At 75.3% G+C, this 18,456-nt stretch overlaps 1 protein-coding gene across 1 annotated transcript; it reads right to left on the reverse strand.

The window, feature by feature from the left end:
- Positions 1-28: 28 nt before the first annotated feature.
- Positions 29-17,729, reverse strand: LOC142825949 (complement factor B-like). Its single transcript, XM_075918261.1, has 17 exons — positions 17,569-17,729; positions 14,395-14,610; positions 12,424-12,609; positions 11,444-11,617; positions 8,570-8,665; positions 8,331-8,467; positions 6,834-6,972; positions 6,115-6,267; positions 4,225-4,314; positions 3,498-3,635; positions 2,779-2,876; positions 2,400-2,698; positions 1,857-1,936; positions 1,625-1,743; positions 1,322-1,454; positions 296-345; positions 29-216 (listed from the first exon to the last, which is right to left on the reverse strand). Exons 1-17 carry the CDS (start codon positions 17,621-17,623, stop codon positions 67-69), a joined length of 2,313 nt encoding a protein of 770 aa, XP_075774376.1. The 5' UTR covers positions 17,624-17,729; the 3' UTR covers positions 29-66.
- Between the last annotated feature and the right edge of the window lie 727 nt (positions 17,730-18,456).

An 18,456-nucleotide genomic window follows, 5' to 3' on the forward strand; every position in this document is an offset into this window, starting at 1 on the left:
GCGCCGGAATAAAGCGGCGGAGCCGGCGCCCGAGCCGCGTGTTTATTTCCGGGGGGCGGGGGGGGCTCACAGGAAGCCCAGCCCCTCCTCGGCCAGCTGCTCCCGCAGCCAGGGCAGCACGGTGAAGAGGTTGAGGTGGAAGTCGCGGGCGTGGGCCGGCGCCTGCTTCTGCCGCTGCTTGCAGACGTCCACCACGCCCCAGCTGATCACGCCCACCTGGGGGGAGGGGAGGGAGAGGTGGGTAAGGCAGGCGGGGGGGGGGGGCCGGGCCGACGGGGGGGGGCAGGGCACTCACCTGAACGTAGCGTTTGCCTTTGGCGATGATGAGCGGGCCCCCCGAGTCGCCTGCGGGACGAGGAAGGGGGTCAGAGGAGGGGGGGTAGCAGGATCAGGGTCCCATGGGGGCCAGCGGGGGATCGCCGAGGGCAGGGGGACCCAGGCTGGGGGGCCTGTGAGCTCACGGGCCGGGGGGCATTGGGGAACCCCTGGGGCAGAGGGATGGGGCCCCGAGGGCAGAAGACCCAGGCCAGGGCTCGGGTAGGGGGAGTGTTGGGGGGAGCCCAAGGGCGGAGACACCCAGGCCACAGTGTTTCAGGGGGATCCCCCTGGCTGGGGGGAAATTTTAGGGGAATCCCCAAGGTTGGGGGATGGGGCTTGGGGCCCGTGGGGGAGATCCCTGAAGGAGGAGGGGGGTTCAGGGGCCCCGGGGGGATTCCCGAGGGCGGAGGAAGGGGGCTGGGCCCCTGGGGGATCCCTGAGGGCAGAGGGGGGGAGGGATCCCGGGGGCGCCGGGGCTCCGGGCCCCTGGGGGGATCCCCGAGGGCGGAGGAGGGGGGCTGGGCCCCTGGGGGGATCCCCGAGGGCGGAGGGGGGGATCCCGGGCCCCTGGGGGGGATCCCCGAGGGCGGAGGAGGGGGGCTGGGCCCCTGGGGGATCCCCGAGGGCGGAGGGGGGGATCCCGGGCCCCTGGGGGGGGATCCCCGAGGGCGGAGGGGGGGAGGGATCCCAGGGGCGCCGGGGCTCAGGGCCGGTGGGGGGATCCCCGAGGGCGGAGGAGGGGGGGATCCCGGGCCCCTGGGGGGGATCCCTGAGGGCGGAGGAAGGGGGCTGGGCCCCTGGGGGGTCCCCGAGGGCAGTGGGGGGGGGATCCCGGGCCCCTGGGGGGGATCCCCGAGGGCAGTGTGGAGGGATACCGGGGGGCGCTGGGGCTCAGGGCCGGTGGGGGGATCCCCGAGGGCGGAGGAGGGGGGATCCCGGGCCCCTGGGGGGGATCCCTGAGGGCAGTGGGGAGGGATCCCGGGGGCGCCGGGGCGGCCCTCACCCTTGCAGGTGTTGGGGTCCACGACGGGGTCGATGCCGCCGGTGCAGAGGAAGCGGGGGGTCACCACCTGGCTGACGTCCGTCACGTTGACGTAGATGGAGGCTTTCTTGGCGTCCGCCTCACAGGCCGATTTCTGGGGGCAGAGGCAGGCTGAGCCCCCCCTACGGCCCCCCCCCCTGGGGTCCCCACCCGGCCAGGGGCTGCCGCCGTCCCCACGGAGCCCCGGCTCAGCCCTGGCACCTCTGCGCCCCTCCCCATGGGGCCGGGGGCCCCCCCCGCCAGCGGGGTCCCTCAGTCCCTCACCTTCACCCCGTTCTTAATGTGCACGGTTTGCCGCTGCAGCGTCTTCTTTTGGGACTGCGGGTCCTTCCCCTCGTGCAGGAACAGCGCCTGCACCTCGCCCGCCGTCAGCAGCAGCCGCTCTGCGGAGCAGGGAGACGGGTGGGATGGGGGGCGGGCAGGGGGGCGGGGGCAGGACGGGGGGCGGGCAGGGGGGCAGGGCAGGACGGGGGGTGAGGGGGGGTTCAGCTCTTACCGTGGTCCTTGCAGGTGGTCTGCGGGTGGGGCTTGCGCAGGGCGCGGGTGGTGCCCTCGGTGCAGGGCAGGCAGATGGGGCTGTGGGGCAGCAGAGGGCAGGGGTCAGTGGGGGAGCAGCAGGAGGCCGGAGGGAACAGGGGCAGGAAGGGCAGGGACCAGTGGGGGCAATAGGGGGCCCCGGGGGAAGTGGCGGGGGGCAGGGGCCGGCGGGGGCAATAGGGGGCCCCGGGGGAAGTGGCGGGGGCAGGGGTCGGCGGGGCAATAGGGGGCCCCGGGGGAAGTGCGGGGGGCAGGGTCGGCGGGGGCAATAGGGGGCCCCGGGGGAAGTGGCGGGGGCAGGGGCCGGCGGGGGCAATAGGGGGCCCCGGGGGAAGTGGCGGGGGGCAGGGGCCGGCGGGGGGCAATAGGGGGCCCCGGGGGAAGTGGCGGGGGGCAGGGGCCGGCGGGGGCAATAGGGGGCCCCGGGGAAGTGGCGGGGGGCAGGGGCCGGCGGGGGCAATAGGGGGCCCCGGGGGAAGTGGGGGGCGGGGGCCCCACTCACCGGGCCGTGAAGGAGGAGGGGACCTTCTTCTCCAGCTTGAGCAGGGCCACGTCGTAGTCGTAGAACTCGGGGACCCCGGCGCCCTGCAGCCCCCCGATGTGGTACTTGGGGTGGCTCCGCAGGGCCACCACCCGGTTCCCCCTGTCGGCGCGGGCCCCCGGGCTGCCGCCCGCCCCCTCCTCCAGGTCCACGCTGATCCACTGCGCCTGGTCGTCGATGTTGAAGCAGTGGGCGGCCGTGAGCACGAAATACTCCGACACCAGGGCCCCCTTGCAGGACTCCACCCCCTTGCCGGGGCGCTGCCGGAGCAGAGACAGGGGTTACTCCCGCCCCACGGCCCCCGCCCCCCCGCGGGCCTGCCCCCCGGCACCCCACTCACCGTCACCTTGATGCTGACGTGCCAGGGGTTCTTCTGGCGGTCGCTGGCCTCCGGGAACTCCCAGCCCATCCCGCACATGCTGAGCGTCTCGCTCTCGTCTGCGGGCACAGCCGCTCAGCGCCGCGCCGCGCCACGGGGGGGGGGGGCCTGGGTTCCCAGGGGGCAGGGGGCCTGGGTTCCCAGGGGGTGAGGGGTGGGGGAGCTGGACGCCTGGGTTTCCCGGGAGCGGGGGACCTGGGTTCTGTGGGGCAGGGGGAGATGGACGCCTGGGTTCCCTGGAGGGTGGGGGCCTGAGTTCCCGGGGGCGGGGGACCTGGGTTCTGTGGGCGGGGGAAGATGGACGCCTGGGTTCCCTGGGGGGCGGGGGGCCTGGGTTCTGTGGGGCAGGGGGAGCTGGACGCCTGGGTCCTGGAGGGAGCTGGACGCCTGGGTCCTGGGAGGGGCGGGGGCCTGGGTCCCAGGGGGAGCTGGATGCCTGGGTCCTGGGGGGGGCGGGGGCCTGGGTCCCGGGGGGAGCTGGACGCCTGGGTCCCGGGGGGGCAGGGGGCCTGGGTCCCAGGGGGAGCTGGATGCCTGGGTCCTGGGGGGAGCTGGACGCCTGGGTCCTGGGAGGGGCGGGGGCCTGGGTCCAGGGGGAGCTGGATGCCTGGGTCCTGGGGGGGGCGGGGGCCTGGGTCCCAGGGGGAGCTGGACGCCTGGGTCCCGGGGGGGGCGGGTACCTATCATGTGGTGGAAGGTTTTCTGCAGATCCTTCATGTCTTGCACGGAGAAGACGTGTTTCTCGTCGCTCTTGTGCGAGGCCAGTGAGTTGAGGTTGGGCAGGTTCACCAGGGCCCCCACCCCGAACACGTAGATATCTGGGGGCAGAAGCCACGTAAGCAGGGCCTATGGGCCCCTCCCCCACTGAGCCCCGATTCCCCTCCCTCTTGGCCCCCCAGGCCTCTTCCCTATGGGCCCCTCCCCCACTGAGCCCCGATTCCCCTCCCTCTGGGCCCCCCAGGACTCTTCCCTATGGGCCCCTCCCCCACTGAGCCCCGATTCCCCTCCCTCTGGGCCCCCCAGCCCTCTTCCAGCCCCCTCCCCCACTGAGCCCCGATTCCCCTCCCTCTGGGCCCCCCAGCCCTCTTCCAGCCCCCTCCCAAACTGAGCCCCGATTCCCCTCCCTCTGGGCCCCCCAGGACTCTTCCAGCCCCCTCCCCCATTGAGCCCCGATTCCCCTCCCTCTGGGCCCCCCCAGGACCCTTCCAGCCCCCTCCCCACTGAGACCCGATTCCCCTCCCTCTGGGCCCCCCCAGGACCCTTCCAGCCCCCTCCCCCACTGAGACCCGATTCCCCTCCCTCTGGGCCCCCCCAGGACCCTTCCAGCCCCCTCCCCCATTGAGCCCCGATTCCCCTCCCTCTTGGCCCCCCAGGCCTCTTCCAGCCCCCCCCCGCCCGGCCTCTCACCCAGGTAGTCCTCGCGGTTGCGGCCGATGCTCAGCAGCTCCCGGATCTGGTGCACCACCGGCTCCGGGGAGCCCCCCATGTTTGTGTTCCCTGTGGGGAGGCAGCGCGGGGGGCGGTTGGTGGGGTTGGAAGGTGCTGGGGGTGGTGATGGGCAGCACATGGCGGGTGCAGTTGGGGACGTGGCGGGAGGATTGAGGGGTTTGGGGGACAGGTTGGGGGCAGAGGGTTGGGGGGACGGGGGGGTTGGGAGGTTGGGTGGTACAGGGTGGGGGTTGAGAGGTGTCTCATCGTCCGTCATGATGACCAGCACGTGGCGGGTGGAGTTGGGGATGTGGGGGGCGGGGGAACCGGGGGGGGCGGGGCGGGGGGGGAACCGGGGGGGCGGGGGGGTCTCACCGTCCGTCATGATGACCAGCACGTGGCGGGTGGAGTTGGGGATGTGGGGGGCGGGGGGGACCGGGGGGGGCGGGGGGTCTCACCGTCCGTCATGATGACCAGCACGTGGCGGGTGGAGTTGGGGATGTGGGGGGCGGGGGAACCGGGGGGGGCGGGCGGGGGGGACCGGGGGGGGCGGGGGGGTCTCACCGTCCGTCATGATGACCAGCACGTGGCGGGTGGAGTTGGGGACGTGGGGGGCGGGGGGGGACCGCGGGGGGCGGGGCGGGGGAACCGGGGGGGGCGGGGGGTCTCACCGTCCGTCATGATGACCAGCACGTGGCGGGTGGAGTTGGGGACCGCGGGGGGCGGGGCGGGGGGGACCGGGGGGGCGGGGGGGTCTCACCGTCCGTCATGATGACCAGCACGTGGCGGGTGGAGTTGGGGACCGCGGGGGGCGGGGCGGGGGGGGACCGGGGGGGGCGGGGGGGTCTCACCGTCCGTCATGATGACCAGCACGTGGCGGGTGGAGTTGGGGACGTGGGGGGCGGGGGGGGGACCGCGGGGGGCGGGGCGGGGGGGACCGGGGGGGGGCGGGGGGTCTCACCGTCCGTCATGATGACCAGCACGTGGCGGGTGGAGTTGGGGACCGCGGGGGGCGGGGCGGGGGGGACCGGGGGGGCGGGGGGGTCTCACCGTCCGTCATGATGACCAGCACGTGGCGGGTGGAGTTGGGGACCGCGGGGGCGGGGCGGGGGGGACCGGGGGGGGCGGGGGGGTCTCACCGGGGTCTCACCGTCCGTCATGATGACCAGCACGTGGCGGGTGGAGTTGGGGACGTGGGGGGCGGGGGGGGACCGCGGGGGGCGGGGCGGGGGGGACCGGGGGGGGCGGGGGGTCTCACCGTCCGTCATGATGACCAGCACGTGGCGGGTGGAGTTGGGGACCGCGGGGGGCGGGGCGGGGGGGGACCGGGGGGGGCGGGGGGGTCTCACCGTCCGTCATGATGACCAGCACGTGGCGGGTGGAGTTGGGGACGTGGGGGGCGGGGGGGGACCGCGGGGGGCGGGGCGGGGGGGACCGGGGGGGGCGGGGGGTCTCACCGTCCGTCATGATGACCAGCACGTGGCGGGTGGAGTTGGGGACCGCGGGGGGCGGGGCGGGGGGGACCGGGGGGGCGGGGGGGTCTCACCGTCCGTCATGATGACCAGCACGTGGCGGGTGGAGTTGGGGACCGCGGGGGGCGGGGCGGGGGGGACCGGGGGGGGCGGGGGGGTCTCACCGTCCGTCATGATGACCAGCACGTGGCGGGTGGAGGTGGGGATGTGGGGGGCGGGGGGGGACCGCGGGGGGCGGGGCGGGGGGGACCGGGGGGGGCGGGGGGGTCTCACCGTCCGTCATGATGACCAGCACGTGGCGGGTGGAGTTGGGGACGTGGGGGGCGGGGCGGGACCGCGGGGGGCGGGGCGGGGGGGACCGGGGGGGGCGGGGCGGGGGGGGCGGCGGGGGTCTCACCGTCCGTCATGATGACCAGCACGTGGCGGGTGGAGTTGGCCACGGGGGCCACCTTGTGTCCCTGCTGCAGCTCGTCATGTTCCTGCTCGATGATCATGTTGTGCACGGCCTCGAGCGCCCGCCGCGTGTTGGTGCCGCTGCGCAGGGCGTGGGCTGGGGGGGCAGGGGCTGGCGGGTCAGGCCCCCCGGCACCCCAATGCCCCCTCCTGGTGCCCCCACATCCCCCTGCCCCCCGCAGCCCCCCAAATCCCCTCTTCCATCCCCGCAGCACCCCACATCCCCTCTTCCTGCCCCCGCAGCCCCCCAAATCCCCTCTTCCTGCCCCCGCAGCCCCCCAAATCCCCTCTTCCATCCCCGCAGCCCCCCAAATCCCCTCTTCCTGCCCCCGCAGCCCCCCAAATCCCCTCTTCCTGCCCCCGCAGCCCCCAAATCCCCTCTTCCTGCCCCCTAATGCCCCCTCCCCGCAGCCCCCCAAATCCCCTCTTCCTTCCCCCCACAGCACCCCATATCCCCTCTCCCGGAGCCCCCGAATGCCCCCTCCCCGCAGCACCCCAAATCCCCTCTTCCATCCCCCGCAGCACCCCACATCCCCCCTCCCTGCCCCCTAATGCCCCCCAAATCCCCTCTTCCTGCCCCCTAATGCCCCCTCCCCGCAGCACCCCAAATCCCACCCCCGGCTCCCCCACGTGTCCATTCTGCCCCCCAGGCCCCGGCCTCACTCTGGTATTTCAGCTCCCCCAGCTTGTCGCTGACGTAGTTGGCGTCGCTGCTTTGGGGATCCGTGGTGCGCACGACCACTTTGGGGTCGGTGGCGAAGGTCAGGAGCCCGTAGCGGGGAGACACCCCGTAGCTGGAGATCTGCCAGGGAGGGGGGCAGGGAGGCCTTAGGGGGGCAGGGCCTGCCTGAGCTTTCAGGGACTGGGGAATGTGGGGCCAGTGGGTGTCAGGGGGAACGGGTGTGTCAGGGGATGGGGGCGGGATTCGGGGGTGTCGGGGGATGGGGGGCCAGTGGGCGGGTGTCGGGGGAACGGGGGTGTCGGGGGATGGGGGCGGGAGTCGGGGGTGTCGGGGGATGGGGGGCCAGTGGGCGGGTGTCCGGGGAACGGGGGTGTCGGGGATGGGGGGCCAGTGGGCGGGTGTCGGGGGAACGGGGGAGTCGGGGGATGGGGGACCAGTGGCGGGTGTCCGGGGAACGGGGGTGTCGGGGATGGGGGGGCCAGGGGGCGGGTGTCTGGGGAACGGGGGTGTCGGGGGATGGGGGACCAGTGGCGGGTGTCCGGGGAACGGGGGTGTCGGGGGATGGGGGGACCAGTGGCGGGTGTCCGGGGAACGGGGGTGTCGGGGGATGGGGGGCCAGGGGGCGGGTGTCTGGGGAACGGGGGTGTCGGGGGATGGGGGACCAGTGGCGGGTGTCCGGGGAACGGGGGTGTCGGGGGATGGGGGGCCAGGGGGCGGGTGTCTGGGGAACGGGGGTGTCGGGGGATGGGGGGCCAGGGGGCGGGTGTCTGGGGAACGGGGGTGTCGGGGGATGGGGGGCCAGGGGGCGGGTGTCGGGGGAACGGGGGTGTCGGGGGATGGGGGACCAGTGGCGGGTGTCCGGGGAACGGGGGTGTCGGGGGATGGGGGGCCAGGGGGCGGGTGTCGGGGGAACGGGGGTGTCGGGGGATGGGGGACCAGTGGCGGGTGTCCGGGGAACGGGGGTGTCGGGGGATGGGGGACCAGTGGCGGGTGTCGGGGGAACGGGGGTGTCGGGGGATGGGGGACCAGTGGCGGGTGTCGGGGGAACGGGGGTGTCGGGGGATGGGGGGCCAGGGGGCGGGTGTCGGGGGAACGGGGGTGTCGGGGGATGGGGGACCAGTGGCGGGTGTCCGGGGAACGGGGGTGTCGGGGGATGGGGGACCGGCGGGCGGGTGTCGGGGGAACGGGGGTGTCGGGGGATGGGGGGCCAGGGGGCGGGTGTCGGGGGAACGGGGGTGTCGGGGGATGGGGGACCAGTGGGCGGGTGTCGGGGGACCGGCGGGCGGGTGTCGGGGGTGTCGGGGGGATGGGGGACCGGCGGGCGGGTTGTCGGGGGAACGGGGGTGTCGGGGGATGGGGGACCGGCAGGCGGGTGTCGGGGGAACGGGGGTGTCGGGGGATGGGGGGACCGGCGGGCGGGTGTCCGGGGAACAGGGGTGTCGGGGGATGGGGGCATCGGGGTGCCGGGGGGTCCCCACCTTCTCGATGAGCTGCACGAGGGCGTCGCGGGCCAGCGAGAAGTTCCCCTCCCCCACGCTGTCGGAGGCGTCCAGCACCAGGTAAATGTTCATGGAGCCGCCGGGCTCGATCCGGATCTTGCGCTTCGCGGTGTCGGCTGGGGGGCGAGGGGGGGTCAGGGGGGCCTGGCTCCCCCCAGACGGGCCCCCTGCCCCCCCCTGCCCCCCAGCGTCTGACCCCCCCCGTGCCCCCCACTCACAGAGGGTCCGGTTGGGATCCGCCACCTCCGCGGTCTCGGCGAGGGAGGAGATGAACGCGGCCGACACCTCCTCGGGGGTGTCATAGGTGGACCGGTCTGGGGGGGGGAAAGGGGGGGTTGAGGGCCTGGGGGGGTCGCTCCCCCAAGCTGCCCCCTTCCTCGACCCCCCGCACTGAGCTCCCAGCCCCCCACCCTCTACCCCAGCCCCCCCCGCGCTCCGCTGCCCCCTGTGTCCCCCGCACTGAGCTCCCAGCCCCCCCTCTACCCCAGCCCCCCCGCGCTCCACTGCCCCCTGTGCCCCCCACACTGAGCTCCCAGCCCCCACCCTCTACCCCCAGCCCCCCCGCGCTCCATTCCCCCTGTGCCCCCCGCACTGAGCTCCCAGCCCCCCACCCTCTACCCCAGCCCCCCCGCGCTCCGCTGCCCCCTGTGCCCCCCGCACTGAGCTCCCAGCCCCCCACCCTCTACCCCAGCCCCCCCGCGCTCCGCTGCCCCCTGTGCCCCCCACACTGAGCTCCCAGCCCCCCCTCTACCCCAGCCCCCCCGCGCTCCACTGCCCCCTTCCTCGACCCCCCGCACTGAGCTCCCAGCCCCCCCGCGCTCCGCTGCCCCTGTGCCCCCCGCACTGAGCTCCCAGCCCCCCCTCTACCCCAGCCCCCCCGCGCTCCACTGCCCCCTGTGTCCCCCACACTGAGCTCCCAGCCCCCCCTCTACCCCAGCCCCCCCGCGCTCCACTGCCCCCTGTGTCCCCCACACTGAGCTCCCAGCCCCCCACCCTCTACCCCAGACCCCCCCGCGCTCCACTGCCCCCTTCCTCGACCCCCTGCACTGGGCTCCCAGCCCCCCACCCTCTACCCCAGACCCCCCCGCGCTCCACTGCCCCCTGTGTCCCCCACACTGAGCTCCCAGCCCCCCACCCTACCCCAGCCCCCCCGCGCTCCACTGCCCCCTGTGTCCCCCACACTGAGCTCCCAGCCCCCCACCCTACCCCAGCCCCCCCGCGCTCCACTGCCCCCTGTGTCCCCCACACTGGGCTCCCAGCCCCCCACCCTCTACCCCAGCCCCCCCGCGCTCCACTGCCCCCTGTGTCCCCGCACTGAGCTCCCAGCCCCCCACCCTCTACCCCAGCCCCCCCGCGCTCCACTGCCCTGTGCCCCCTGCACTGAGCTCCCAGCCCCCCACCCTCTACCCCAGTCCCCCCCACGCTCCACTGCCCCCTGTGTCCCCCACACTGAGCTCCCAGCCCCCCACCCTCTACCCCAGCCCCCCCGCGCTCCACTGCCCCCTGTGTCCCCCACACTGGGCTCCCAGCCCCCCACCCTCTACCCCAGCCCCCCCGTGCTCCACTGCCCCCTGTGTCCCCCACACTGAGCTCCCAGCCCCCCACCCTCTACCCCAGCCCCCCCGCGCTCCACTGCCCCCTGTGTCCCCCACACTGAGCTCCCAGCCCCCCACCCTCTACCCCAGCCCCCCCGCGCTCCACTGCCCTGTGCCCCCTGCACTGAGCTCCCAGCCCCCCACCCTCTACCCCAGCCCCCCCGCGCTCCACTGCCCCCTGTGTCCCCCACACTGAGCTCCCAGCCCCCCACCCTCTACCCCAGCCCCCCCGCGCTCCACTGCCCTGTGCCCCCTGCACTGAGCTCCCAGCCCCCCACCCTCTACCCCAGCCCCCCCCCCGCGCTCCACTGCCCCCTGTGTCCCCCGCACTGAGCTCCCAGCCCCCCACCCTCTACCCCAGCCCCCCCGTGCTCCGCTGCCCCCTGTGCCCCCCGCACTGAGCTCCCAGCCCCCCACCCTCTACCCCAGCCCCTCCGCGCTCCACTGCCCCCTGTGCCCCCCACACTGAGCTCCCAGCCCCCCCTCTACCCCAGTCCCCCCCCGCGCTCCACTGCCCCCTGTGCCCCCCACACTGAGCTCCCAGCCCCCCACCCTCTACCCCAGTCCCCCCCCGCGCTCCACTGCCCCCTGTGTCCCCCACACTGAGCTCCCAGCCCCCCCTCTACCCCAGCCCCCCCGCGCTCCACTGCCCCCTGTGTCCCCCACACTGAGCTCCCAGCCCCCCACCCTCTACCCCCAGCCCCCCTGCGCTCCGCTGCCCCCTGTGCCCCCCGCACTGAGCTCCCAGCCCCCCACCCTCTACCCCAGCCCCCCCGCGCTCCACTGCCCCTTGTGTCCCCCACACTGAGCTCCCAGCCCCCCACCCTCTACCCCAGCCCCCCCCGCGCTCCACTGCCCCCTGTGCCCCCCGCACTGAGCTCCCAGCCCCCCACCCTCTACCCCAGTCCCCCCCGCGCTCCACTGCCCCCTGTGCCCCCCGCACTGAGCTCCCAGCCCCCCACCCTCTACCCCAGCCCCCCCGCGCTCCATTCCCCCTGTGTCCCCCACACTGAGCTCCCAGCCCCCCCTCTACCCCAGCCCCCCCACGCTCCGCTGCCCCCTGTGCCCCCCGCACTGAGCTCCCAGCCCCCCCTCTACCCCAGCCCCCCCACGCTCCGCTGCCCCCTGTGCCCCCCGCACTGAGCTCCCAGCCCCCCACCCTCTACCCCAGCCCCTCCGCGCTCCACTGCCCCCTGTGTCCCCCACACTGAGCTCCCAGCCCCCCACCCTCTACCCCAGCCCCCCCGCGCTCCGCTGCCCCCTGTGCCCCCCGCACTGAGCTCCCAGCCCCCCCTCTACCCCAGCCCCCCCGCGCTCCGCTGCCCCCTGTGCCCCCCGCACTGAGCTCCCAGCCCCCCCACCCTCTACCCCAGTCCCCCCCCACGCTCCGCTGCCCCCTGTGCCCCCTGCACTGAGCTCCCAGCCCCCCCACTCCACCTTCTGGCCCAGTCCCCCCCCACGCTCCGCTGCCCCCCCACCCTGCCCCCGGCCCCCCACCTCTGCACTCAGGCTCCGCCCCGCTCCAGACGCCCGATTCCTGGCAGGTGCGTTCGCTGGAGCCCAGCATCTCCAGCCCCCGGCGGCACCGGTACCGGACCCGATCCTCCACCCGGTAGTGCTGCCCGTCCTTCATCGCCCCGATGGGGATGCCGGGGTCCGGGCACTGGCCCTCTGCGGGGAGAGGCCGGCTCAGCCCGTGTCGGGGCATGTTGGGGGGGCGTCGGCTCAGCCTGGGGGCCGCGTGTCTTGGGACATGTTAGCCTGTGTTGGGCCCATGCCTGGGGGTGCGGGAGCATGTTAGCCCATGTGAGCCCGTGTCGGGGCATGTCAACCAGTGTTGTGGCATGTTGGGGCATGTCAGCCTGCGTCGGAACATGGGGGGCCATGTCGGGCCATGTTGGGGTGTGTCGGGGAGTCTCAGACCATGTCAGGATGTGCAGGGCCGTGTCAGGGTCTCAGGGCATGTTGGGGCATGTCAGCCCGTGTTGGGGCATGTAGGGCTGTGTCAGGGAGCCTCAGCCCGTGTCAGGGCGTGTCAGCCAGTGTTGGGCCGTGTTGGGGCTTGTGGGGCCGTGTCGGGGCGTGTCGGGGTGTCCCAGCCCGTGTCGGGGCCGTGTCGCGGGCGTGTCAGGGCGTGTTGGGTCGTGTCGGGGGCATGTCAGGGCGTGTCGGGGCATGTTGGGGCATGTCAGGGCCATGTCGGGGCGTGTTGGGTCGTGTCGAGGCATGTTGGGCCATGTCAGGGCGTGTTGGGTCGTGTCGGGACCATGTCAGGGCGTGTTGGGCCATGTCAGGGCGTGTTGGGGCATGTCAGGGCGTGTCGGGGCATGTCAGGGCCATGTCGGGGCGTGTTGGGCCGTGTCGAGGCATGTTGGGCCATGTCAGGGCCTGTTGGGGCATGTCAGGGCGTGTTGGGGCGTGTCGGGGAGCCCCAGCCCGTGTGGGGCCGTGTGGGCAGGCGCGGCCGCGCCCCTCACCTCCATCGTCGCACACGACGGTCTCGCCGCTCCACTTGCCGTTGGGCTGGCAGGTGCGGGTGGGGGCCCCGCGCAGCGTGTACCCCTCGAAGCACTCGAAGGTCACGGTCTGGCTGACGTTGTAGAGCGTGTGGCGCGGGTGGAATTGCCCGTTCTCGAACTCCACCGGGCCCGGGCACTGGACGGCTGCGGGGCGGGGGCAGGGTGAGCACGGGAGCCCCACGGCTCACCCCAGTGCCCACCCCCGCTTCCTGGAGCCCCCCACGGCTCCCCCCGGTGCCCACCCCGCGCTTCCTGGAGCCCCCCACGGCTCCCCCCGGTGCCCACCCCGCGCTTCCCGGAGCCCCCCCACGGCTCCCCCCCGGTGCCCACCCCCGCTTCCTGGAGCCCCCCACGGCTCCCCCCGGTGCCCACCCCCGCTTCCTGGAGCCCCCCACGGCTCCCCCCGGTGCCCACCCCCGCTTCCTGGAGCCCCCCACAGCCCCCCCGTGTTGACCCCCGCTTCCTGGAGCCCCCCACGGCTCCCCCCCCGGTGCCCACCCCCGCTTCCTGGAGCCCCCCACAGCTCCCCCCCCGGTGCCCATCCCCGCTTCCCGGAGCCCCCCACGGCTCCCCCCGGTGCCCACCCCCCGCTTCCCGGAGCCCCCCACGGCTCCCCCCCGGTGCCCACCCCCGCTTCCTGGAGCCCCCCACAGCCCCCCCGTGTTGACCCCCGCTTCCTGGAGCCCCCCACGGCTCCCCCCCCGGTGCCCACCCCCGCTTCCTGGAGCCCCCCACAGCTCCCCCCCCGGTGCCCATCCCCGCTTCCCGGAGCCCCCCACGGCTCCCCCCGGTGCCCACCCCCCGCTTCCCGGAGCCCCCCACGGCTCCCCCCCCGGTGCCCACCCCCGCTTCCTGGAGCCCCCCCACGGCTCCCCCCCCGGTGCCCACCCCCGCTTCCTGGAGCCCCCCACGGCTCCCCCCGGTGCCCACCCCCGCTTCCTGGAGCCCCCCCACGGCTCCCCCCCCGGTGCCCACCCCGCGCTTCCCGGAGCCCCCCACGGCTCCCCCCCCGGTGCCCACCCCGCGCTTCCTGGAGCCCCCCCCACGACCCCCCCCCGGTGCCCCACCCCGCGCTTCCTGGAGCCCCCCACGGTTCCCCCCCCGTGCCCACCCCACGCTTCCTGGAGCCCCCCCACGGTTCCTCCCGGTGCCCACCCCGCGCTTCCTGGAGCCCCCCACAGCCCCCCCCGTGTTGACCCCGCGCTTCCTGGAGCCCCCCACAGCCCCCCCATGCTGACCCCGCGCTTCCCGGAGCCCCCCATGGCTCCCCCCGGTGCCCACCCCGCACTTCCTGGAGCCCCCCATGAGTCCCCCCCCGTGCCCATCCCGCGCTTCCCAGAGCCCCCCATAGCTCCCCCCCCGTGCCCATCCCGTGCTTCTTGGAGCCCCCCACGTCCCCCCCCGTGCCTACCCAGCGCTTCGCAGACCCCCCCACGGCTCCCCCCGCGCTTCCCGGAGCCCCCCCACGGTCCTCCCATGCTGACCCCGCACTTCCTAGAGCCCCCCTATGCCCAACCTGCAGTTCCCCGGGCCCCCCATGCCCACCCCATGGTCCTCAGAGCCCCCGCACGGTCCCCCACACTCTCCAGAGCCCCCCACGGCCCCCCATGCCTGCCCCACAGTCCTCTGAGCCCCCCATGTTCCACCCTATGACTGCCCCACAGTTCCCAGAACCCCACCCCATGAGTCCCAGAGCCCTCGACACCCGCCCCACAGTTCCCAGAGCCCCCCCCCCCACGGCCCCCCCACACTCTCCAGAGCCCCCCACGGCCCCCCATGCCTGCCCCGCGGTTCCCAGAGCCCCCCCCCCGGGTGTCCCCAGGGCTCGCCCCACGGTTCCCGGACCCCCCCGCCTCCCAGTTTTCACCCCCACTAGAGCCCCCCAGACAACACCCGACCTCCAGCCCGGCCCCCCGCGCCCCGACCCACCTCTGCACTCGGCCTTGGCCAGCGGGCGCCCGTCCCGAGAGCTCAGCGGGCTCCAGCGGCTGTCGGCGCGGCACAGGCGCACGGGCGTGGGGTACGGGTACTGCCCCGCGGGGCACTGGTACACCAGCGCCCCCCCCTGCCGCTGCAGCTTGCTCGAGCCCCCCACGATCGCCGCCGCCTGGGGGTCGCAGTTCGGGCCCTTGCTGGGGGCCGCGCCTGGGGAGAGTCACAGAGTCGGGCGGCGCCACGACCCCCCGAAAGGCCCCCGGAGCGCAGACATCAGCGGGGGGGGGCCCGAACCCCCCCCCCGGAGCGCAGACATCAGCGGGGGGGCCCCGAAACACCCCCCGGAGCGCAGACATCAGCGGGGGGGCCCGAAACACCCCCCGAGCGCAGACATCAGCGGGGGGGGCCCGAAACACCCCCCGGAGCGCAGACATCAGCGGGGGGGGCCCGAAACACCCCCCGGAGCGCAGACATCAGCGGGGGGGCCCGAAACACCCCCCGAGCGCAGACATCAGCGGGGGGGGGCCCGAAACACCCCCCGGAGCGCAGACATCAGCGGGGGGGCCCGAAACACCCCCCGGAGCGCAGACATCAGCGGGGGGGGCCCCGAAACCCCCCCGGAGCGCAGACATCAGCGGGGGGCCCCGAAACACCCCCCGGAGCGCAGACATCAGCGGGGGGGGCCCGAAACACCCCCCCCCGAGCGCAGACATCAGCGGGGGGCCCCGAAACACCCCCCGGAGCGCAGACATCAGCGGGGGGGGCCCGAAACACCCCCCCCCCGAGCGCAGACATCAGCGGGGGGCCCCGAAACACCCCCCGGAGCGCAGACATCAGCGGGGGGGGCCCGAAACACCCCCCCGAGCGCAGACATCAGCGGGGGGGCCCGAAACACCCCCCGAGCGCAGACATCAGCGGGGGGGGGCCTGAAACACCCCCCGGAGCGCAGACATCAGCGGGGGGGGCCCGAAACACCCCCCGAGCGCAGACATCAGCGGGGGGGGGGCCCGAAACACCCCCCGAGCGCAGACATCAGCGGGGGGGGGCCCGAAACCCCCCCCCGGAGCGCAGACATCAGCGGGGGGGGGCCCGAAACACCCCCCGAGCGCAGACATCAGCGGGGGGGGCCCGAAACACCCCCCGGAGCGCAGACATCAGCGGGGGGGGCCCGAAACACCCCCCGAGCGCAGACATCAGCGGGGGGGGCCCGAAACCCCCCCCGAGCGCAGACATCAGCGGGGGGGGCCCCGAAACACCCCCCGGAGCGCAGACATCAGCGGGGGGGGCCCGAAACCCCCCCCGAGCGCAGACATCAGCGGGGGGGGGCCCCGAAACCCCCCCCGAGCGCAGACATCAGCGGGGGGGCCCGAAACACCCCCCGAGCGCAGACATCAGCGGGGGGGGCCCCGAAACACCCCCCGGAGCGCAGACATCAGCGGGGGGGGGCCCGAAACACCCCCCGGAGCGCAGACATCAGCGGGGGGCCTCGAAACACCCCCCGGAGCGCAGACATCAGCGGGGGGGCCCGAAACACCCCCCGGAGCGCAGACATCAGCGGGGGGCCCCGAAACACCCCCCGGAGCGCAGACATCAGCGGGGGGGGCCCGAAACACCCCCCGGAGCGCAGACATCAGCGGGGGGGCCCCGAAACACCCCCCGAGCGCAGACATCAGCGGGGGGGGGCCCGAAACACCCCCCGAGCGCAGACATCAGCGGGGGGCCCCGAAACACCCCCCGAGCGCAGACATCAGCGGGGGGGGCCCGAAACACCCCCCCCCGAGCGCAGACATCAGCGGGGGGCCCCGAAACACCCCCCGAGCGCAGACATCAGCGGGGGGGGGCCCGAAACACCCCCCGAGCGCAGACATCAGCGGGGGGGGGCCTGAAACACCCCCCGAGCGCAGACATCAGCGGGGGGGGGCCCGAAACACCCCCCGAGCGCAGACATCAGCGGGGGGGGCCCGAAACACCCCCCGAGCGCAGACATCAGCGGGGGGGGGGCCCGAAACACCCCCCGAGCGCAGACATCAGCGGGGGGCCCCGAAACACCCCCCGAGCGCAGACATCAGCGGGGGGGGGCCTGAAACACCCCCCGGAGCGCAGACATCAGCGGGGGGGGGCCCGAAACACCCCCCGGAGCGCAGACATCAGCGGGGGGGGCCCGAAACACCCCCCGAGCGCAGACATCAGCGGGGGGGGCCCGAAACACCCCCCGGAGCGCAGACATCAGCGGGGGGGGCCCGAAACACCCCCCGGAGCGCAGACATCAGCGGGGGGGGCCCGAAACACCCCCCCGGAGCGCAGACATCAGCGGGGGGGGGCCCGAAACACCCCCCGAGCGCAGACATCAGCGGGGGGCCCCGAAACACCCCCCGAGCGCAGACATCAGCGGGGGGGGGCCTGAAACACCCCCCGGAGCGCAGACATCAGCGGGGGGGGGCCCGAAACACCCCCCGGAGCGCAGACATCAGCGGGGGGGCCCGAAACACCCCCCGAGCGCAGACATCAGCGGGGGGGGGCCCGAAACACCCCCCGAGCGCAGACATCAGCGGGGGGGGGGCCCGAAACACCCCCCGGAGCGCAGACATCAGCGGGGGGGGGCCCGAAACACCCCCCGAGCGCAGACATCAGCGGGGGGCCCCGAAACACCCCCCGAGCGCAGACATCAGCGGGGGGGCCCGAAACACCCCCCGGAGCGCAGACATCAGCGGGGGGGGCCCCGAAACACCCCCCGGAGCGCAGACATCAGCGGGGGGGGCCCCGAAATCCCCCCGGAGCGCAGACATCAGCGGGGGGGCCCGAAACACCCCCCGGAGCGCAGACATCAGCGGGGGGGGCCCCGAAACACCCCCCGGAGCGCAGACATCAGCGGGGGGGCCCGAAACACCCCCCGGAGCGCAGACATCAGCGGGGGGGCCCCGAAACCCCCCCCCGGAGCGCAGACATCAGCGGGGGGGGCCCGAAACACCCCCCCGCCCGGCCATCGGGGTGGGCCCCCCGATATACACTCCAGGGCCCCCAATTCTGTAGGACCCCCCCCCAAGGAGGCCCCCCCCCCGTCTGCCCGATGCCGAGGGGGGCTGCGGGGGCCCGAGGAGCCGGGCGAGGTCGGGGCGCGGGGGAGGCGAGTTGGGGGGGGCCGGGGGGGGCTGGGGGGCCGGGACCCACCGAGGCGCAGCGGCGCCAGCAGCAGGCAGGCGAGTAGCGGGGCTGCGGGTCCCATCGCGTCCGTCCGGGGCTGCGCGGAGCCGGGTCTGGCAGGTGGGGGGGGGGCCTGGCTCCCTCCCTTGCGAAACCTGCTCCGCCTGGCCCCGCGTCCGGGAACTGCCGGGGGGGGGGCGGGGCATTCCCGGGCGGGGGCGGGGGGCAGATGCGGGGGCAGGGCCCCTCCCCCGCCCACCAGGGCAGGTGACTTTTGGGAAATGGGCAGAAACCCCCCCTCCCCCCCCCCCGCCCTAAACAAACTTCCTCCTGGCGCCCCCCCCCCCGCCAAACCGCAGGGGGGGGCGCCCGGGGCCTTGCCCAACAGCTGGCAGCTTCTGTCCCGTGACAGGGTGGGGCGCCCGGCTCTCACCACTCAGCCCCACTGCCCCCCCCGGGGAGGGGACCCAGGCTCCCGGCTCTCACCACTCAGCCCCACTGCCCCCCCCGGGGAGGGGACCCAGGCTCCCTGCTCTCACCACTCAGCCCCACTGCCCCCCCCCCGGGGAGGGGACCCAGGCTCCCTGCTCTCACCACTCAGCCCCACTGCCCCCCCCCCGGGGAGGAGACCCAGGCTCCCTGCTCTCACCACTCAGCCCCACTGCCCCCCCCCGGGGAGGAGACCCAGGCTCCCTGCTCTCACCACTCAGCCCCACTGCCCCCCCCCGGGAGGAGACCCAGGCTCCCCGCTCTCACCACTTAGCCCCACTGCCCCCCCCCGGGAGGAGACCCAGGCTCCCCGCTCTCACCACTCAGCCCCACTGCCCCCCCCCGGGGAGGGGACCCAGGCTCCCTGCTCTCACCACTCAGCCCTACTGCCCCCCCCCCGGGGAGGGGACCCAGGCGCCCGGCTCT

Source organism: Pelodiscus sinensis, unplaced genomic scaffold (genome assembly GCF_049634645.1).
Source record: "Pelodiscus sinensis isolate JC-2024 unplaced genomic scaffold, ASM4963464v1 ctg214, whole genome shotgun sequence".
Taxonomy (NCBI): domain Eukaryota; kingdom Metazoa; phylum Chordata; order Testudines; family Trionychidae; genus Pelodiscus; species Pelodiscus sinensis.

Bases quoted from the DNA above. Each gene is read 5' to 3' on its own strand.
- LOC142825949 (XM_075918261.1), bottom strand. From the start codon at position 17,623: ATGGGACCCGCAGCCCCGCTACTCGCCTGCCTGCTGCTGGCGCCGCTG. The intron at 8,468-8,569 runs GTGAGTGGGGGG...CTCGCCCCCCAG, and splicing joins GGATCCCAACCGGACCCTCT to CCGACACCGCGAAGCGCAAG. The intron at 3,636-4,224 runs GTGAGAGGCCGG...TTCTGCCCCCAG, and splicing joins CAACCGCGAGGACTACCTGG to ATATCTACGTGTTCGGGGTG.